At 42.3% G+C, this 18,911-nt stretch overlaps 7 protein-coding genes across 7 annotated transcripts; 5 read left to right on the top strand and 2 right to left on the bottom strand.

The window, feature by feature from the left end:
* Positions 1–95: 95 nt before the first annotated feature.
* On the top strand, positions 96–1,706 carry FA14DRAFT_168646 (ubiquitin; the record flags this gene model as incomplete). The annotated part of the gene is made up of 2 exons (XM_025500149.1): positions 96–461; positions 561–1,706. The coding sequence occupies exon 2, from the start codon at positions 561–563 to the stop codon at positions 1,704–1,706; it is 1,146 nt and encodes a 381-aa protein (XP_025352735.1). The 5' UTR covers positions 96–461.
* A 424-nt stretch (positions 1,707–2,130) lies between these two features.
* Positions 2,131–3,831, top strand: FA14DRAFT_174161 (zf-DHHC-domain-containing protein; the record flags this gene model as incomplete). Its single annotated transcript, XM_025500523.1, has 1 exon — positions 2,131–3,831. The coding sequence occupies one exon, from the start codon at positions 2,131–2,133 to the stop codon at positions 3,829–3,831; it is 1,701 nt and encodes a 566-aa protein (XP_025352734.1).
* Positions 3,832–5,251: 1,420 nt separating this feature from the next.
* On the top strand, positions 5,252–10,974 carry FA14DRAFT_161872 (putative 1,3-beta-D-glucan synthase subunit). Its single transcript, XM_025499324.1, has one exon. It carries the CDS (start codon positions 5,394–5,396, stop codon positions 10,764–10,766), a length of 5,373 nt encoding a protein of 1,790 aa, XP_025352733.1. The 5' UTR covers positions 5,252–5,393; the 3' UTR covers positions 10,767–10,974.
* A 379-nt stretch (positions 10,975–11,353) lies between these two features.
* Positions 11,354–12,139, top strand: FA14DRAFT_161870 (uncharacterized protein). Its single transcript, XM_025499323.1, has one exon. It carries the CDS (start codon positions 11,767–11,769, stop codon positions 11,929–11,931), a length of 165 nt encoding a protein of 54 aa, XP_025352732.1. The 5' UTR covers positions 11,354–11,766; the 3' UTR covers positions 11,932–12,139.
* A 240-nt stretch (positions 12,140–12,379) lies between these two features.
* Positions 12,380–14,217, bottom strand: FA14DRAFT_73355 (uncharacterized protein). The gene has a single exon (XM_025502792.1). The coding sequence runs from the start codon at positions 14,078–14,080 to the stop codon at positions 12,605–12,607; it is 1,476 nt and encodes a 491-aa protein (XP_025352731.1). The 5' UTR covers positions 14,081–14,217; the 3' UTR covers positions 12,380–12,604.
* A 1,519-nt stretch (positions 14,218–15,736) lies between these two features.
* FA14DRAFT_73339 (uncharacterized protein) lies at positions 15,737–17,068 on the top strand. Its single transcript, XM_025502791.1, has one exon. The coding sequence runs from the start codon at positions 15,962–15,964 to the stop codon at positions 17,027–17,029; it is 1,068 nt and encodes a 355-aa protein (XP_025352730.1). The 5' UTR covers positions 15,737–15,961; the 3' UTR covers positions 17,030–17,068.
* A 50-nt stretch (positions 17,069–17,118) lies between these two features.
* On the bottom strand, positions 17,119–18,882 carry FA14DRAFT_137314 (MFS general substrate transporter; the record flags this gene model as incomplete). The annotated part of the gene is made up of 3 exons (XM_025497034.1): positions 18,131–18,882; positions 17,856–18,067; positions 17,119–17,798 (listed from the first exon to the last, which is right to left on the bottom strand). Coding segments are annotated over exons 1-3 (1,551 nt in total), but the record flags the coding sequence as incomplete, so codon positions are not given.
* Positions 18,883–18,911: the final 29 nt, after the last annotated feature.

Here is an 18,911-nt window from a genome sequence, read left to right as displayed (position 1 = left end):
ATGCTGGTGTGGGTTGTCTATGCATGATTACACATGAGAATGGGGTTGAGATAAGTAGGGCCGTATGTGCAAACAGGCGGGCCAGGCCAGGGTGGTAATAGGATAAGGTGACATTTCGCACTGCAAATGCGTGCGCCACGGGGGTCTAGGGTGTATAAGAGTTGGGTTTATATCCGTATCTTTTGACAAAGAACAAAGGCATATGGCCTGTATTCACAGCCCTTTCCTTCTATATGTTTCCACTGTACCTGCCGTGGCCTTAATGTAGACACTGCAAATGTGCATGCAGCACTGCTGCTGTAGATGAGGACCTTTACGGATAGATCGCGCAAGCATCCATTCATCAATATAAAAAGGCTCAGTCTGACTCGATCCTTTCTCTTATCCATCCACCACCATCAGGATATTTACATCCATATACACTACACACCTTTCCATCTACAACCTTTCAATACTACACAGTAAGTATCAAACATACAAGCTTATCCCCAGAGTCAAACTCTGGATGCATTGCCACTTGGACTTATTCTGACCAAACCACCTGCCTTCCCTCTTTATAGATGCAAATTTTTGTCAAGACCTTGACTGGTAAGACAATTACCCTTGAGGTTGAATCCTCTGATACCATTGACAATGTTAAGGCCAAGATTCAAGACAAGGAGGGCATTCCCCCAGACCAACAACGTCTCATCTTTGCTGGTAAGCAACTAGAAGACGGTCGTACCTTGGCTGACTACAACATCCAGAAGGAGTCCACGCTCCATTTAGTTTTGCGTCTCCGTGGTGGTATGCAAATCTTTGTCAAGACATTGACCGGTAAGACTATCACCTTGGAAGTTGAGTCTTCTGACACAATCGACAACGTCAAAGCCAAGATCCAAGACAAAGAGGGTATCCCACCAGACCAACAACGTTTGATCTTTGCCGGTAAGCAATTGGAAGATGGACGCACTTTGGCTGATTACAACATCCAGAAAGAATCCACTCTCCACTTGGTTCTCCGTCTACGTGGTGGTATGCAGATCTTCGTCAAGACACTAACAGGAAAGACCATCACATTGGAAGTCGAAAGCAGCGATACCATTGACAATGTTAAGGCAAAGATCCAAGACAAAGAAGGTATTCCTCCAGATCAACAACGATTGATCTTCGCTGGTAAACAACTGGAAGACGGACGCACATTGGCTGACTACAACATTCAGAAAGAATCTACACTCCACTTGGTCTTGCGCCTCCGTGGTGGTATGCAGATTTTCGTCAAAACCCTCACTGGTAAGACCATCACACTGGAAGTTGAGAGCAGCGATACCATTGATAACGTCAAAGCCAAGATTCAAGACAAAGAAGGTATCCCTCCAGACCAACAACGTCTCATTTTCGCCGGTAAACAGTTGGAAGATGGACGTACATTGGCCGATTACAACATTCAAAAAGAGTCCACTTTGCACTTGGTCTTGCGTCTCCGTGGTGGTATGCAAATTTTCGTCAAGACATTGACAGGAAAGACCATCACTCTAGAAGTCGAGAGCAGTGACACAATTGATAATGTCAAGGCAAAGATTCAAGACAAGGAAGGTATCCCACCAGACCAACAACGTTTGATCTTTGCCGGAAAGCAACTCGAAGACGGACGTACTTTGGCTGATTACAACATTCAAAAGGAATCCACATTGCACTTGGTGTTGCGTCTTCGTGGTGGAAACTAGTTGAAATCTTTCATCTTCATCGGATTGCGAATCAATGTCCTGCTTTCCGATAGCCTTGAGCTAATCTTACCCCTTGTATTCCCTCACGTATCTACACTATCAATTTTATGATTGTGTTCATATCTTATTCATGATAGCCGTGTGAGCAAATGAGCATTCAATCCCGTCATCATCAATGACTTAGCCAGCAATTTGAGTATTTCTGTGTAAGATACACGCGTTAACTTGCATGCAATATATGCACGGCTCTTTTGGCTCCACTATTCAACTTTAAGCGCCTATGCTTGGAAGGGTAGAGAAGTGCGGAAGAGACCTTTTGCACTTTCTCTCTTCTCTTCTCATCATCTTTGAGGTTGCATCTTCTTTCAAAACATGAACGAATAATCGCCACATCATCACAATCAGGTTCTCATTCAAAACCGACATGGAATCCAGCAAACCTAGGCGATCTTCACTTAAACCTGAAGAACAGGCTTGGGTTTTTGGTACAGTTTGTTTGATCACCTTTTTGGTCTTTTCTCTTCAAATAACGATCATTATTCCACACTTCTTGTACCAACTACCGCTAAGAAGAGAAGATGCGATTTGGAAATTGTGCAAAGTACTAGTACCTTTCAATATTGGTGCGTTGGGAATTTATTGGAATTATTACAATTGTGTTTCCATGGATCCCGGTGGAATACCAAAAGGATGGAAGCCGCCAAAAGAAGTGTTGCAACCCGCTCAAGATGATGAAAAAGAGCATAACAGTACATCCTCACAGCAACAGGTTCGATATTGCAAACCCTGCAAAGCATTCAAACCACCTCGAACACATCATTGTAGAACGTGCAAACGTTGCGTTCTTCGAATGGATCATCACTGTCCTTGGGTTGCAAATTGTATTGGACAAAGAAATTATGCAAGTTTTATTCGATTCTTGTTTTGTGTTGATGTGACATGCTTGATGCATCTGACATTACTCACCGCTCGTGTTGCAGATTATTGGTGGTTAGAAAAAGGTGGAATTTGGCGTTCACCAAGTACGCCAACGATGGTGATGATGGTTTTGAATTATGCTTTTTGTTTACCAACTCTTATGATTGTGGGTATTTTCAGCTTTTATCACTTTTGGTGTTTGACTGCAAACACTACCACGATCGAGGGATGGGAGAAGGATAAAGTGGAAAGGATGGTGAACAGAGGGAGGATCAGACAGGTCGATTATCCGTTCGATTTGGGATTCATACGCAATATCACAAGTGTCTTGGGCCGGTCACCTTTGTTCTGGTGTTTGCCGTCAGAAACAAAAGGTGATGGATTGAGGTACGATGTTGGAGAAGAAGTTGATGAGATTCAGCAATTCTTCTGGCCACCAAAAGATCCCGAACACCTTACGCAAACACGGAAGCGATCAAGAAAAGCAGATACGAGTGGAGATCCGTTCACATACGGGAACGGAGGATTCAATCCTGCTTTGAAGCCTAGCAATGCGCTACGGCAAAGGAGCAAAGTGCCACCTTGGCATCCTGATTACGAGAAGGAGGAAGAAGAAGACGAGCAAGATTCTGCTCAACAAGCCGGAGTTGATTTGACGGATGGCTGTTTACCAAATCCCACAAATGAAGAGACAGACTCATCTGCGTTCGCATTTATGGACGGAGCAGAGTACGACCGACGTCAGATGGAAGAAATGCAATCGGATAATGAAAGTGATGAAGAAGGTCAAGCGATCACGAGCGCTCATGAATATACACAGACGAGGGTAAGAAGAGGCAGCGAAGGGTATGAAGTGAGACCAAAACGATATGATGTAGCCTATGCATACGAAGCAGAAGAAGAAGAGCAAAGGCATAGACTGGAATGGGAAGACGATAGTGAAGGTTCTGAAGGTGTTCACTTTATCGGAGGAGATGGAGAACAAGACGAAAGAACATGGTTGTGGAGACAACAGCAAGAGGAGGAAGAAGCAGTTCGTCAACAGATCCAAGAAGAATGGCGGAAAGAATTGCGGGAGAGAGGATTGAAAGATTTCAAGAATGATTTCACCATTCAACAAGATCCAGATCGAAATGGAACGAAACCATTATTGCCTTCTGAGATTATGCAAAAGAGAGCCGAATGGCAATCACAGCAAACGCAGTGAGATGTATAGAAAGGGCTACTTATTTTTAAACATTTGTACAATTATGCATTAGCAAATAAATCATCCATTCCCATCTTCGTATTCGAATGTTCGTCCCCCACTTTGAAGGAACGAGAATTGATATTTACGTTCCTGATAGAAGATCTCTCGGACGAGAAGAATGGTCAGTGATTTCAATTTCGGCTGCTTTTGTGAATGCGTATGTGTATGTAATCACCGTTCCTACGGCCATTAAATAGGGTTCAAATGATTTGGTCTATTTATAGTAAGAACGCATGTAACGGGAATTCCGTTGTGAGTTTTTGTTTGTCAGACGACAGACTTTGGAACGCGTATTTTAAACGGTGAATTTGAATTGGAAAAGTAAGACGGCGTACGCGCCTCCTATTCCCTGAACAAGGAGAAAAGAAAAACAACCTTCTTAGGAACCCTAAGCAGTGATAGTGGCTGTTGCATTGGAATCTGCGTCAGATCGAAGCAAGCAAGCAAGTAAAAGCGAGCGCCTCTTGGCATGCTATTGAAGGAATGCTTAGGAGATTAGATCGCCTACTCCTTCTGCTTTACGCCCTTTGGGTCTTAATTGGATGCACCTGTTCCTTGGCGGAATTCTTTCGGTTATGGTAATGGATTGACTCCCTTTTTTAACGCTAAAATTGTTGTAAATAGGAGGAGAATGTTGATGACCTCTCTTTGATCCCCTGAAACGCCCTTCTGGATGATTGATTGCATTTGCCGCGTATGTATATAAATTTTTAAAATCTAGCCAGGCATGATGTCTCTCTCGGCGCGCTCTTGGTGTGATAAATATAAACCTTGTTCTTATGCAAATCATCAGTCTCCTATAAAATTCAAAAAATAAGGATGAATAAAAATAGCGTATCTTATGCACTATCTCCGTATCCCCCTTTCTTTTATGGTTCTATATTATCATTGAAACAATAGCAAAATAGGATGATTTTGTGCTGGCGATCATGGCAGATTGAATCTCTTTTAAAGGATCAGAAAATGAAGATTGAAAGAGAAAGACGTCATGGGTTTCATACTCTCCTGAAGGCGCGAAAAAGCAAAAAAGAGGGGAAATCAAAAAACTCTTTTTTTTTTTTTCGAAGCGCGGCGCAAGAGAGAGAGAGAGTAGGTTGTACATTATAAATACACTGATTCGGTGCCGCATCCACCAAAAAACTAACGCGCGGAATTTACTATTCTATAGACTGAAAATGTGTGCGCACACGGATCTGCACCGCCCAGATGAATACATGATTGATTGAGGTTAAATGCCTTAATAAGAAAAAACTTGTGTCTGCTTGCTTGTGCGTGTGCGTGTGCGTGTTAACCCTGAGAAACGGAGAGCGTTTGAATGTGTGCGCGCATATTTCGTCTGTGTGTTTGTGCGTGTTTTACTTACAAAGTCCAAATTCAACTCAACACCATCAACTTTTAACACCTTTTCATTCGACTTTCCATTTCTCTCTCTCTCTCTTTCTTAATCCGACTTTCTTGCGTTTTATTGGAAACCATAGAACTAAAAGACCTTGATTAAAAAGGCCTCAAGTTCAACAAGTATGGCTTCCTCACAATCGCACGGCGGCGGAATGGGAGGCGGTAATGGTGGTTCAATGCCACCTGGCAATAATCCATTCGCCGGAGCTGCAGCTTATCATGATGAAGCAGGAAGTGAAAATAGTTATAGACGTGACACTTTTGCCTCAGAAGGCAGTGTTGCCGATCTATTACCCAACAATGGTGGTGGTTATGATGCAGATTCATACGAAGGCAATTATGCTCAAAATGCATACTCTGCCGAATCTGGTCAACGACAAGGTGCTGGTCCAGGTGGAAACCTATTTCCCGGTCCTGGAAGTTATGCACCATCAGGTATCTCTTCTCCTTATACAGACTATCCTGGAGGCAATGGTGGCGCAGGTTATCGTCAACGTGAACCCTATCCAGCATGGACAGCAGAACATCAAATCCCGTTGGCAAAAGAAGAGATCGAAGACATCTTTATCGATTTGACCAACAAGTTTGGTTTCCAACGCGATAGCATGCGAAACATGTACGACCACTTGATGATCTTGCTCGATTCACGATCATCACGCATGTCACCCAGTCAATCACTGGCAACTCTACACGCAGATTACATTGGTGGTGAACATGCAAACTATCGAAAGTGGTACTTTGCCGCTCAATTGGATCTGGATGATGCAATCGGCAAAGCACAAAACCCAGGTCTTGCACGGGCTGCAAGTTTGGCCAACAGAGGTGGAAAGAGGGCAGCTAACATTTCATCAAAACTCAACGCAAGCGCTAAATCACTTCAATCAGCAGAAACAAGGTGGCGTGATGCAATGAACAGAATGAGTGACTACGATCGTCTTCGTCAAATTGCATTGTACCTCTTGTGTTGGGGTGAAGGTGGTCAAGTACGTTTCGTGCCAGAATGTCTATGTTTCATCTTCAAATGTGCAGATGACTATTACCGTTCTCCCGAATGTCAAAACCGTATGGACCCCGTTCCAGAAGGCTTGTACTTGCGCGCAGTCGTCAAACCACTATACAGATTCTTGCGTGATCAAGTCTTTGAAGTTGTCGACGGAAAGTTTGTCAAGAAAGAGCGCGACCACGACAAGATCATTGGCTACGATGATGTCAACCAATTGTTCTGGTACCCAGAAGGTATTGGACGTATCGTTCTAAATGACAAAACTCGTTTGGTCGATGTTCCAGCCAATCAACGATTCATGAAATTCGACAAGATCGATTGGAACCGTGTCTTTTTCAAAACATACAAGGAAAAGCGTAGTTTCTTGCACTTGCTCGTCAACTTTAACCGTATTTGGATCTTACACATTTCTTGTTTCTGGTACTACACAGCATACAATGCGCCCATGATTTACGAACGTAAAATGAATCCCTCTCCCGCACAATCGTTTTCCGCATCCGCTCTTGGTGGTGCAGTTTCAACCTTCATTATGATCATGGCAACTTTGGCAGAATTCTCTTACATTCCCACAACTTGGAACAACACAAGTCATTTGGCAAGACGGATGATGTTCTTAAGTGTTTGTTTGGCCGTCACAATTGCACCTGCAGTTTATATTCATGGATTTAACCAGCGTGGTACAATCGCAAACATTGTTGCTTATTGTCACATTGCTGTTGCAGGTTGCATTACTGGTTTCCTTGCCATCATTCCATCTGGTAGAATGTTTGGTGATCGTGTTGCCGGTAAAGCACGCAAGTATTTGGCCAATCAGACGTTCACCGCAAGTTATGCACCTTTGGTACGATCTCATCGCATGGTCAGCATTTTGCTTTGGTGTTTGGTGTTCGGATGCAAGCTCACTGAAAGTTACTTCTTCTTGACGCTTTCATTCCGTGATCCATTGGCCGTGATGATTACTATGCGCGTACAAAACTGTAACGACCGTTACTTTGGTTCATCGCTATGCTCTTATCAACCAGCATTCGCTTTGACAGCAATGACAATCATGGACTTGTGTTTGTTCTTCTTGGACACTTTCTTGTGGTACGTCATTTGGAACACCGTTTTCAGTATTGGTTGGTCTTTCTCTATGGGTTTGTCCATCTGGACACCTTGGAGCGATATCTTCCAACGTTTGCCAAAGCGTATCTATGCTAAATTACTCGCAACTACAGATATGGAAATCAAATACAAACCAAAGGTGCTCGTCTCACAAGTTTGGAATGCCATCATCATTTCCATGTATCGCGAACATTTGTTATCCATCGATCACGTTCAAAAGTTATTGTACCATCAAGTACCATCTGGAGATGACGGAAAGCGTACATTGCGTGCACCGGCGTTCTTTATCAGTCAAACAGACAAGGGTGTCAAGCCAGAGTTCTTCCCCAAAGGATCTGAAGCCGAACGTCGTATCAGTTTCTTTGCTCAATCCCTTACAACCGCTTTGCCAGAACCTTTGCCGATCGACGCTATGCCAACTTTCACAGTCTTGACGCCACATTACAGCGAAAAGATTTTGTTGTCTTTGCGTGAAATTATTCGTGAAGAAGATCAAAACACTCGTGTTACCTTGTTGGAATACCTCAAGCAATTGCATCCAATCGAATGGGACAACTTCGTCAAAGATACAAAGATTTTGGCAGAAGAAACAAGTGGCTTGGTTGGTGGATCACCTTTCAGTGACGGAGACGAAAAGAGTGGAAAGAGCTCGGCAAAGACTGATGATTTGCCTTTCTACTGCATCGGTTTCAAATCTGCTGCTCCCGAATACACCTTGCGTACTCGTATCTGGGCTTCTTTGCGTGCTCAAACACTTTACCGTACCGTTTCTGGATTCATGAACTATGCAAAGGCCATCAAATTGTTATACCGTGTCGAAAACCCAGAGGTTGTTCAATTGTTTGGCGGAAATACAGAGAAATTGGAACGTGAATTGGAACGCATGAGCAGAAGAAAGTTCAAGTTTGTCATTTCTATGCAACGTTACTCTAAATTCAACAAGGAAGAACAAGAAAACACTGAATTCTTACTACGTGCTTACCCTGATTTGCAAATCGCCTACTTGGACGAAGAAGCTCCACGTAAAGAAGGTGGTGAATCTCGTTGGTTCTCTGCATTGGTGGACGGTCATTCTGAAATCTTGCCGAACAACAAGCGTCGTCCCAAGTTCCGTATCGAATTGCCAGGAAACCCAATTTTGGGAGACGGTAAATCTGATAATCAAAATCACGCAATCGTTTTCCACCGTGGTGAATACATCCAATTGATCGATGCCAACCAAGACAATTATTTGGAAGAATGTTTGAAGATCCGTTCCGTTTTGGGAGAATTCGAATCGTTCAATGTCAGCAGTCAAAACCCTTACGGCAGTGGACATACAGAACATTCAACCGCCCCAGTTGCCATCGTTGGTGCTCGTGAATACATTTTCTCCGAGAACATTGGTATTTTGGGTGATGTTGCTGCTGGTAAAGAACAAACGTTCGGTACTATGGCTGGTCGTGGTTTGGCACAAATTGGTGGTAAATTGCATTATGGTCACCCGGATATCCTCAATGCTATTTTCATGACAACTCGTGGTGGTGTTTCAAAAGCGCAAAAAGGATTGCACTTGAACGAAGATATTTATGCCGGTATGACTGCTTTCGGACGTGGTGGTAGAATCAAGCATTGCGAGTACTACCAATGCGGTAAAGGTCGTGATTTGGGTTTCGGTACAATTTTGAACTTTACCACCAAATTGGGTAACGGTATGGGTGAACAAATGTTATCCCGTGAATACTATTACCTCGGTACGCAATTGCCCGTCGATCGTTTCTTGACTTTCTACTATGGTCACCCTGGTTTCCACATCAACAACATTTTGGTCATTATGTCCGTGCAATTGTTCATGTTTGCCATGGTATTCATCGGAACGCTCAACTCTTCTCTCAACATTTGCGGTGTTACGGACAATGATTACCAAACCGGATTGCCAGGTTGCTACTACTTGCACCCCGTCTTCTTGTGGATCAAACGTACAATTATTTCCATCTTCTTGGTCTTCATGATTGCTTTCTTGCCTTTGTTCTTGCAAGAATTGTCAGAAAGAGGTGCAATTTCGGCCATCGTTCGTCTATCCAAGCATTTCTTGAGTTTGTCTCCCGTTTTCGAAGTCTTCAGCACGCAAATCTACAGTCACAGTATCATTTCCAACTTGACATTCGGTGGTGCACGTTACATTGCTACCGGACGTGGTTTCGCAACTACTCGTCAAAGTTTCGCCTTGCTATACAGTCGTTTCGCAGGACCGTCAATTTACACTGGAATGCGTCTCTTGTTGATGTTGCTTTACGTCACATTATCGTTGTGGATTCCTCATTTGATTTATTTCTGGGTTTCCATCTTGGCTCTTTGCATTTCTCCATTCTTGTTCAACCCGCATCAATTCTCAATCGGTGATTTCATTATCGATTACCGTGAATTCTTGCGCTGGATGTCGCGTGGTAACAGCAGAAGTCATGCAAACTCATGGATCGGTTACTGTCGTTTGAGCAGAACAAAGGTTACAGGTTACAAGAAGAAGCGTTTGGGACATCCAAGTGAAAAGTTGGCCGGTGATGTGCCAAGAGCAAGCTGGAGAACGATCTTGTTTGCCGAAGTTCTTGGTCCATTCTGTTTGGCTGTCATCTTTGTGGTTGCATATGCTTTCGTCAAGAGTTTCCATTCTCCTGGTGATCCACCAATGGGCGCAATCACACGTATTGCCATCATTGCTTTGGGACCAATCGTTTGGAACGCAGCCATTTTGTTGATCATCTTTATGATCAGTATTTTCCTCGGACCTGCTTTGAACAATTGCTGCAACAAATTTGGATCAGTGATGGCCGCCATCGCACACATTCTTGCCGTTGTTGGTATGATTGCTGCATTCGAATTCTTGTGGTTCTTGGAACAATGGAACGCATCTCACTGTGTTTTGGGTATCATTGCCGTTGTTGCCATCCAAAGAGCAATTTTCAAGATTTTGATTTCGTTGGTTCTATCGCGTGAATTGAAGCACGATGAGACCAACCGAGCATGGTGGACTGGTCGTTGGTACGGAAGAGGATTAGGAGGACATGCATTCTCGCAACCTGCACGTGAATTTGTTGTCAAGATTATCGAAGCAAGTTTGTTCAGTGCTGACTTTATTCAAGCACATATTTTGCTATTCGGTCTTTCAATTCCACTTTTGATTCCATTCATGAACAAGATTCATTCTATGGGATTGTTCTGGCTACGACCAAGCAGACAAATTCACGCTCCAATCTTTTCACTTCGCGCACGCAAACAAAGAAGATCCATCATCATCCGATATGGATTATTGTTCATCTTGGCGGCTGCCATCTTTGTTTGCTTGATTGCCATTCCGGCTATCTTGGGTTCGACCATCCAATTGGATTGTCAAATTTGCAAGTCCTTGTAATTTTTTCTTGAATCTCAATTCACTGTATACGACCGACATAATCAACATAAACAATCATACACACAAGGCGAGCTAGCGTACGCAAAAAAGTCTTTCTCTCGCTATATCTTACAAACTCTCCTCCTTATTTTGCAAGCAATACACTCAATCCTTACAAGCAATGTTGCACCGTCATATCAAATGCAGTGCAACACAGCAATCACCAGCACTTAAGTAGATTTTCTTATCATTTCACGACATACACAAACAACATCTTTTGCTACTTTTTTTCCTCTTTCTTATCAATCTTCTCTCTCTCTATACTCTCTTTTGTTTTCTTTCTTTTGTGTACGCACATTTGAACGAACAATCTTTTGGACATTATCTGAATTGAATCTTTATTGAAACTCTATTTGATTGATTGATTGGATGAACAAACATAGCACCAACTATTGACCGCAAACGCCGTAAAAGCAGTGAAAGATTCGGCTTTCAAACATTTATCTCGGCCGGCAAATTGATTGCACAAGATGAATCGTTTGTTACCTCACCGCAGAAATCATACCGAACAGTTTCCGAACGGCGGTGAGTCGGATACACAAGAAGTAGCACCTTTTCCGTATACAGCCACATTGTCAAAATTATTCCATCTAGTTCAGCATCTTGTCATCGTCGGATATTACTGTACGCACCGACATGAAGTACAGGCTGATCTCCCCGTCGCAAACGGAACATACATGTTCCGTGTAAATGTGATCCCGAAGGCTATACTTTGCAATCTTAAGAAGAGTAGCTAAGTTGCTTCCGAAGCAGTGTTTATAGAGGAGGAGATTCTTTGCATATATTTTTTGTTACATGGCAAAGGTATGGCAATGCCTTTAAGGCAGTGTATTAGACCAGGTTCTGATAGCTTGTTTCAGGTAGACAAGAATAGAGTGCTTGGTATTTAAAGTGGCTTATTATCTCACGATTACTGTATTTTCCATCATTTTCAACTTCTCATTCTTATCACCAAATCACAATGAAGATGCAATTGAACGTTATTGCTATTGTAGCAGTTGCTATTTTTAACTGTTCGGCTGTTTTGGCTATTCCAATTGCAAAATTGAATGAAATTGAACATCCAATCGAACGTCGTGCTGCAATTTTGCAGAACATGGTAAGTTTTTCTTGTGCAAATGTATAGTTGAAAATATTTTTCTGACTAGCTCCTTCATTTCAGATGCAAGACTCAGATGTTACCCTAGTCAAAAGAAACTTTTGCATCCGATTTTGCCCAAGTAATGGTTGCGGTGATGGTTGCAAGTGCGTTCTTAAGATGTGTTATCCAGACAAAAAACGTAAATAAACCTGATTGACAACACAATCAGTTTTTTGGACATCTTCATTTATCTGACGTTTGTTGGATATCCTATGTTCAATATAAGCTAGATAACTTGGGAATGATGATAGTATTAGATAGAATGTAAATACATGCACTTTTACCTAACACCGAACGTCGCATAACTTGCTTTGCCAGCAAACATAATTGCACACTTGTGCAGCATAATTGTTCCATACACGTGGGAACATCCCGCAATTCGGGATCTACTAAGAAGCGGTAGTTCCGCTACCGCGAACCCCGCTATCACTAACACTTTCTCCAACAACGTTGGCCAACAGAATAATGCAGGTCAATGTTGTTCTTCTTAGGTTTCCTTTTCGTTCTCTCCCCCTTAGCATCGTAACTTTGCCGGTCAAACTTTAAAGATATCAATATTTCCGCTTGCTATGAATAGTGAAGAAAGTATCCCTCTTTATCTATCTGCGCGTACTTTAATGATGAGAAGAAAGAGTGTATCTATGGAAGGAGAAGCTTTTTAGTAACCACCGCCAAGGAGAGTGCCAACGAGACCATTGTCGGTCTTCTTTTGAATCTTTGATCCAGGGTATTTGTCATAATAAGAGGTTGCATTTGTGTTGTAACGCTCGCAAGGGTTATTGCCAGCTTCGGCAAGGCTTTGGAAAGGACGTTTGATGTTTTGGCCAACAAAGTCGAGCGCTTTAGCTGTATCCTTGTAGATTGCGTTTAAATAAGAAGGTACAACTTCTTCGATACCAGCTTGGAATAAGAAACATGCCAAAGCTTGAGGGTCGTTTAATAAGTCTGTAGTGTGAATTGCTCCGCCAGTGATATCACCTGCGTCAACGCCGGCAAAGCTGTTCACCTTTCCGGTGTTACCACCAAGGGACAATAAACTTGGATCAACGTTTGCAGCATTGAGTAAAGTTAAAACGATGTCATCCAAACCGAAAGTTGCAGCTAAAGGGCGTCTCTTCCAGCTTGGCAATAAACGCTCATGACCTGGAGTATAGTGTAATTCACCATTTGAATCCTTTTCAACACCAAAGAATGCCAAAAGATTAGGTTCATCCAAGTAGATGCGATTGTAACCTTTATCGTCAACCGTATTGTTTGCTGCAAATTCAGCAACAAAACGCTCAGCAGCGGTAGTGACGACCAAACCACCAAAAGCACTTTGGAAAAAGAAGGGATTGGTCGCCACACTTTCATGCCAACGGTTTGCTTTGTGCTGTAACATGAGCTCTGCGCTGTAGACATCCTTGCCCGGTGTGGCATCATTGTTGCCCAAAGCCAAAAGATCTTTGAAGAATGGCAAGTGAACATCATAATTGTTATAGTTTGATCCTGGAGCATAATAATCTTGGCGAACGATGGATGCATCACCTTCGTAAATGTTATGTGCACTAATACCTTGAGGTGGACCTGCAAGGATATCCTCGAGAGCACCCAAACCTTTTGAAGCGGGAGGAGGTCCACCGATCGACCATGAAAGGTCAAGGATGTTACCGTTGAACACAACTGCATATGCGTTCAAGGCTAAAGCTAAATCGTATTCGACACCAAAGACTTTGTTGATTGCATCAATACCTTGAGCTAAATTTGTAACACCGTTACGGTTAAAGTAACCGTGATTTGCCAACAAGTTCAAACCAGGACAAGGACCACGAATATCGCCCGGTCCAGGCGGAATGAACTTATGTTCATCAGAAGTTAAATCAACTGTTTGTTCTTTTTCGTTGTACTTGAAGCTGTCTGGATCGATCAAAGCTGTTAAACGACGATGACCGAAACCGTTGTCGGGTGTTTGTTGGGTAAAGTTTGAACCACGTTTGATCAAATTTTGAAATTTGCCTTTGCCTGCCTTAATTTCAGCAGCACGTTTAAGAAATTCACCGTACTGAGGGGAGGATGGATCACCCAAAGCAGGGAAGGCTTGGACTGAGCTGAGAAGACCGATGATGGCGATAGATAGAAGAGCAAAGGCTTTCATGGTGGATGGAAGGAAATGGGGAAGGGGAATGGAAGAGGTTATTATGATGACAGATTAGGACGGATTCAATAGATAAAGGATCCTCCTTATAAGCTTTTTCGGAGAACATAAATCACACTTCATCAAACCAAATCAACAAACAAACTTTTCACCTTCATCTATTTCTTGCGATGGTAACCAATCATTTTGACACTTTTTCGTTGACGTGATTAATCTGTTTGATTGAGTATTCAAAGCTTACAATCCGAGCATGCTTAATTTTTACGCTAGAAGGATCACTGTCATATAAACTTTTCACTACTGATGAGTCAGACAGATTCCTTTTCTGGAGAAGAAGGTAAGCTGAAAGTTATGATTGGTTGATAAAGGGTTAATTGTACAATAGAAGCTGTCAATGTCGACATCGTTCTTGCATTAGCTTCATTCTTTAGTTTATTAAGTCAATTTAAACGCGCACTTTATCACTCTAAGGTTTTAATGTTTACTTTAATTAGGATGTGATCAAACAATAGTGTAACCCCCAATCAAAAAAAGGAACGCTGATCTCTTAGCAAAAGAGGGTCCCCCAAACCAATCTGTCAGATTTAAAGTTAAAGATGTGCTATTTGCAGATCTTTGTTCACATCAGTATTAGAGAGCGAATTTCGTGGGGTTACATGAGAAAATACGCCGTGCATTCCTGGTATCGTTCTCTTTTGTTGATCAATGACGTGCTAAGGACATGAGAATGGTAACGGTCAGGGTGATGAAGGATCGTACGATTTCTCAGAGCAATAATTGAAACTCAGACGGACGAGAATTCTGACCGGAGACAAAATCTCATGCGCCAAGAAGGAAAGAAAGTTTCCGTTCACGATTTAGATTATCCGGTATCCGGTATTCCCTACGGAATTAAGATTTTCTTTTTTTACTTAATCTTATTTTAATATCATCTCCAGTGACAAACAATGAGGATCGTCTTATTCCCGAGCAAATTCGTCGTAAAATTGATAAAGCACGCAACGTATCAATCAAGTCGGAGATTGAAAGTTTTACCGCTATCAGACACTTTGTATCCGCAATAAAATTCCAAGCCCGTCGGAAATGGCGGCGGTATTCAAATAAAAAAGGATAGTTCTCCACCTTTTATATCAGTTTCTATGTATCTAAACGTACAGCCTCGTTGAAGGCTTCTGTTATCCTCTTTTACGCCGAAGAGAAGACCGCAATTAATTTACCACAATCGCATTTGTTCGGAATAAGCGCCTCGTTTGTCAGACATAGCCTTGCAATGAATTTTATTGACATGTCCTATCTATAATATTTCACGGCTACGAGTATTGCGAGCTGTTACCCCTATGATTACCACATCCGCCCCTTTTTCAGAATCCGACGGCTGTACTTTCCCGTTGTTAGACTATGGCTCCTTCTTTTGCCGAATAAGAAGTGCAAAGGTGTGCTTACTTAGCCTTTTGACTATAGCAAGCCACTTTCTCGTTTCAATACTCAACGGACAAAAGCCGCGATCGGAAAATGGATATTTTCTGAAGACGGCTTGATAGTCTCCGCGTTGACCCCCCGAGATCCGTTTATCAAAAAAGTGGAAGTCACGCGGGGGGCCATGCACTCTATTCATACCCGCGTTACATAGCTTATTTTTATTAGACCGAGCTTTAATTTTCCGTTCTTGCATAAGTAATATTTTTAAGGCACTGTACAAGTCATCTTTGCAACACCATCTATACCGCTCCTTCTTCCTCACTCCACATTGCGCTTTGGTGGTACTTTTGAAGGATTGATAGATGTTGTGGAGTACAATTCATTCATTCATACATACAATGCCACCTCCATCAACAAATTAAAAAGGTATAAAATCCCACTCTGCTTCCTCCTCTTTCAAAAATGGCAGCTGCAGCAACACTTCTTCAAAGATCAGCAATCATGTTAACAAACGAAGCAAACGTAAAGCCAATGACGGCAAACGAATTGGATACTTTGGCAAAAACTTCAGTCTTGGAAACAATCACTGCAGAAAACCTTGCAAGAGCTTTAATCTCTCCGCCTTTTATTCTTTTGGCATCTTCAGATGAAGCAAGAACAGAAAACACATCTGCTCCTGTTGCATGTTTGAACTTCAGAGATGCTTGTAGTCCTGAACGTACGCCTGAATTACGTTCAAAAAAGGTTTATAGAGCAGGAAAATCAGCTTTCAACGGAAGAGCATTGAAAAAGCTTGGGATCACAAATGTGTACGATTTACGAAGTGAAGCAGAACGTGTACGTGATCCACACGCAAATGAAGATATGATGGATGGCGTGAAAGTGAAATGGTTTGCACCAAGAGATCATATTTCCATCATGGAACAAATGCAAGTAACAGAACGAGTGAACAAACAATCAAAAGAAGAAATCATCGCTCAAGTTGCTAAAAAACGATTAAACAAAGAAACAGAACATGATGATATCGACGTTGAGGCTGTTCAAGACGCTGAAGGTAAACTTCAACCTGCCATTCAAGCTGCTCTCGTGAAATCATACCTTGCAATCTTACACTCGCATCAAGATATCTTTCGTCAAGTTTTACTGGATCTTGCTTATTTGCCAAAAAATTCCCCTGCAGCAATCCTTCTGCATTGCACAGCAGGAAAGGATCGTACAGGCGTAGCCGTTGCTATGCTGCAATCTCTGGCAGGTTGTTCGGACGAAGGAATTGCGGCAGATTATGCATTAACCCGTATTGGTGTTGAACCGGCAAGAGAACATTTGATTAAAGCAATGCGAGCAATGGTGCCTGAATTTGCCACAAATGATCCTCGATTTTTAGCAACAAGTGAAAGTAGAGCAGAAATCATGCTTCAATTCTTACGTTCTGTCAAAGACCAATACGGTGACTTTGAAGGGTATGCAAAAAATACTTTAGGTCTCACTGCTGAAGAAGTAGAATCGGTAAAAGCTAACGTTCGTGTCTAATTAGCAAAATATTCTTGTATTCTAGATATATTTCATGTCTCATTATAGTACAACTTTCGATAATATGTACCGTTTCATTATTGTGCAGTTCGCCATGCAGCTCGGCGAGGTACTTCCATCTTTGCAGAGATGAACCAAGTAAGAAAAGCGATTAAGCAAAGTACGATCCAAATTGATTGACCGTCTAAAACGTGTTTGAAAGCAGTGATAGAAAAAGCATAACCACTATTTGCCGCAATCGGACCAATTGCCCTTGCAAGAGAAGCCATTGATTGACTCATACCATTAATGCTTCCCAGAGCATTTCGATGAGGGACAACGTTGTTAATGCATAAATTTGAACTAACGATCATCATTGAAGAGCCACCTCTAACCAATAAGAGCACGGCCAATGAAGCAACGACTGCTTTGAACCCAAAGGCTTTTCCGGCAAAGTGTGCCAAAATGAAACATGCAAATACCATCGGAAGAAGTGACAGACATTTCCGAAGGGTATTGTATGGTCCGCCCCATTTACGTTCCAACCAAGGGAACAAGAATAATTGAACGATGATTGTCACACATCCATTTGCTGCCAAGTATGTACCGATTTGCGCTTCATTGAGCGATAATCCTCCCATTTCGATTGGCGTATCACAAAACAGCGGAAGGACTGCGATATAACAAATATTGATGAAATTAATCATTCCTTGATTCACCAAAGCCAAAACGACTGGACGTGTGAGTAACTGTCGGAAGGGAGGTGGTCTTTCTTTGGCCAATTGTTCTTCTTCTTCATTTTCATTTATCAATCTCTCTCCCTCGCCGTTTTCGATGCGATTTTGACGTTCTTTCAATCGCCTTTTGGAGGGCAAAGTCTCTTCTAAAAAGAAGTATCCGGTAATAAAGCCAAGGAAGCAGAACAATGACGCACAAAAGCATGGCAGCCAGTACGGATACATTTTCAAGAATTCCCAATCTTCGAAGATCGGGAATCGCTTGGCGGGATTACTCAGTGCTCCTCCCAATGCCGGTCCGATCAAAGAGCCAAGTGCGAAGCTGTGGAGGGGAAGATTCATGTGAGTGCCTCAATCTTACCTAGCAAGTCCCTATTACACTCACCATAAAGGCAGCAAGCTGAATGCTCTCGCTTGATTGGTTTCATCAGTCAATTCACCCAATGTGCTCTTGAGAACAGACATGTTTGCATTCATGAAACCTGCCACAGACCGAGCGATGATCATTTGTGGTAAAGTTTTTGCAAGACCGAAAAAGTTCATTGAAAGTGCAACGCCGAACAAGCCGATCAATAAAACAGGTTTTCGTCCAATTGTATCCGAAGCTCTTCCCCATAAGAATACAGTAGCAAATTGAACGATTGCAAAAACGCTTTCGATTAAGCCTGCCCAATATCCAATTTGCGATCTAGGTACGTCTGGCATATTTTCTCGTAACATTTTGGGTATAAATGGTAAGATGCATAAAAATGCAATCGGTTCACTTAATCGCATTACACACAAGACGAATATTTGCATTTTGGGTAGAGGTGTAGGTGCTCTATTTTCGTCTTCTGTACCTGCTTCTGATCGGTTGCCATTTGTTGTTTCTTCATGATCGCTGTCGTTGTCATCATTGCCATGATTTGATCGTGCTATTGAACCATATGCATGTCCATATTCATCATTCACATTGAAGCTCTTTGATCGTGTAGACCCTGATAGGAATTGTGACGATCTCCTTCTGCCGATCAAAGGTTGTCGTTCCGGCTGAGGTGAGCTCATTGTGACTGATCGATGATCGTCGTGGAGGGTAAGCCAAGATAGAAGTGATGCCAATCAAGACGCTTTTCCCCTTTTTTTGGTGCTGAGCAGGATGTTAGATAAGCTATGATAGTGTGTGTATG

This window comes from Meira miltonrushii (genome assembly GCF_003144205.1).
Source record: "Meira miltonrushii strain MCA 3882 unplaced genomic scaffold FA14scaffold_4, whole genome shotgun sequence".
Taxonomy (NCBI): domain Eukaryota; kingdom Fungi; phylum Basidiomycota; class Exobasidiomycetes; order Exobasidiales; family Brachybasidiaceae; genus Meira; species Meira miltonrushii.
The sequence above is the reverse complement of the archived record's forward strand: the minus strand, read 5'-3'. Positions and strand labels throughout refer to the sequence as shown.

Excerpts from the sequence above, each read along its gene's own strand:
- FA14DRAFT_161872 (XM_025499324.1), top strand. The coding sequence starts at position 5,394 with ATGGCTTCCTCACAATCGCACGGCGGCGGAATGGGAGGCGGTAATGGT.
- FA14DRAFT_161870 (XM_025499323.1), top strand. The coding sequence starts at position 11,767 with ATGAAGATGCAATTGAACGTTATTGCTATTGTAGCAGTTGCTATTTTT.
- FA14DRAFT_73355 (XM_025502792.1), bottom strand. The coding sequence starts at position 14,080 with ATGAAAGCCTTTGCTCTTCTATCTATCGCCATCATCGGTCTTCTCAGC.
- FA14DRAFT_73339 (XM_025502791.1), top strand. The coding sequence starts at position 15,962 with ATGGCAGCTGCAGCAACACTTCTTCAAAGATCAGCAATCATGTTAACA.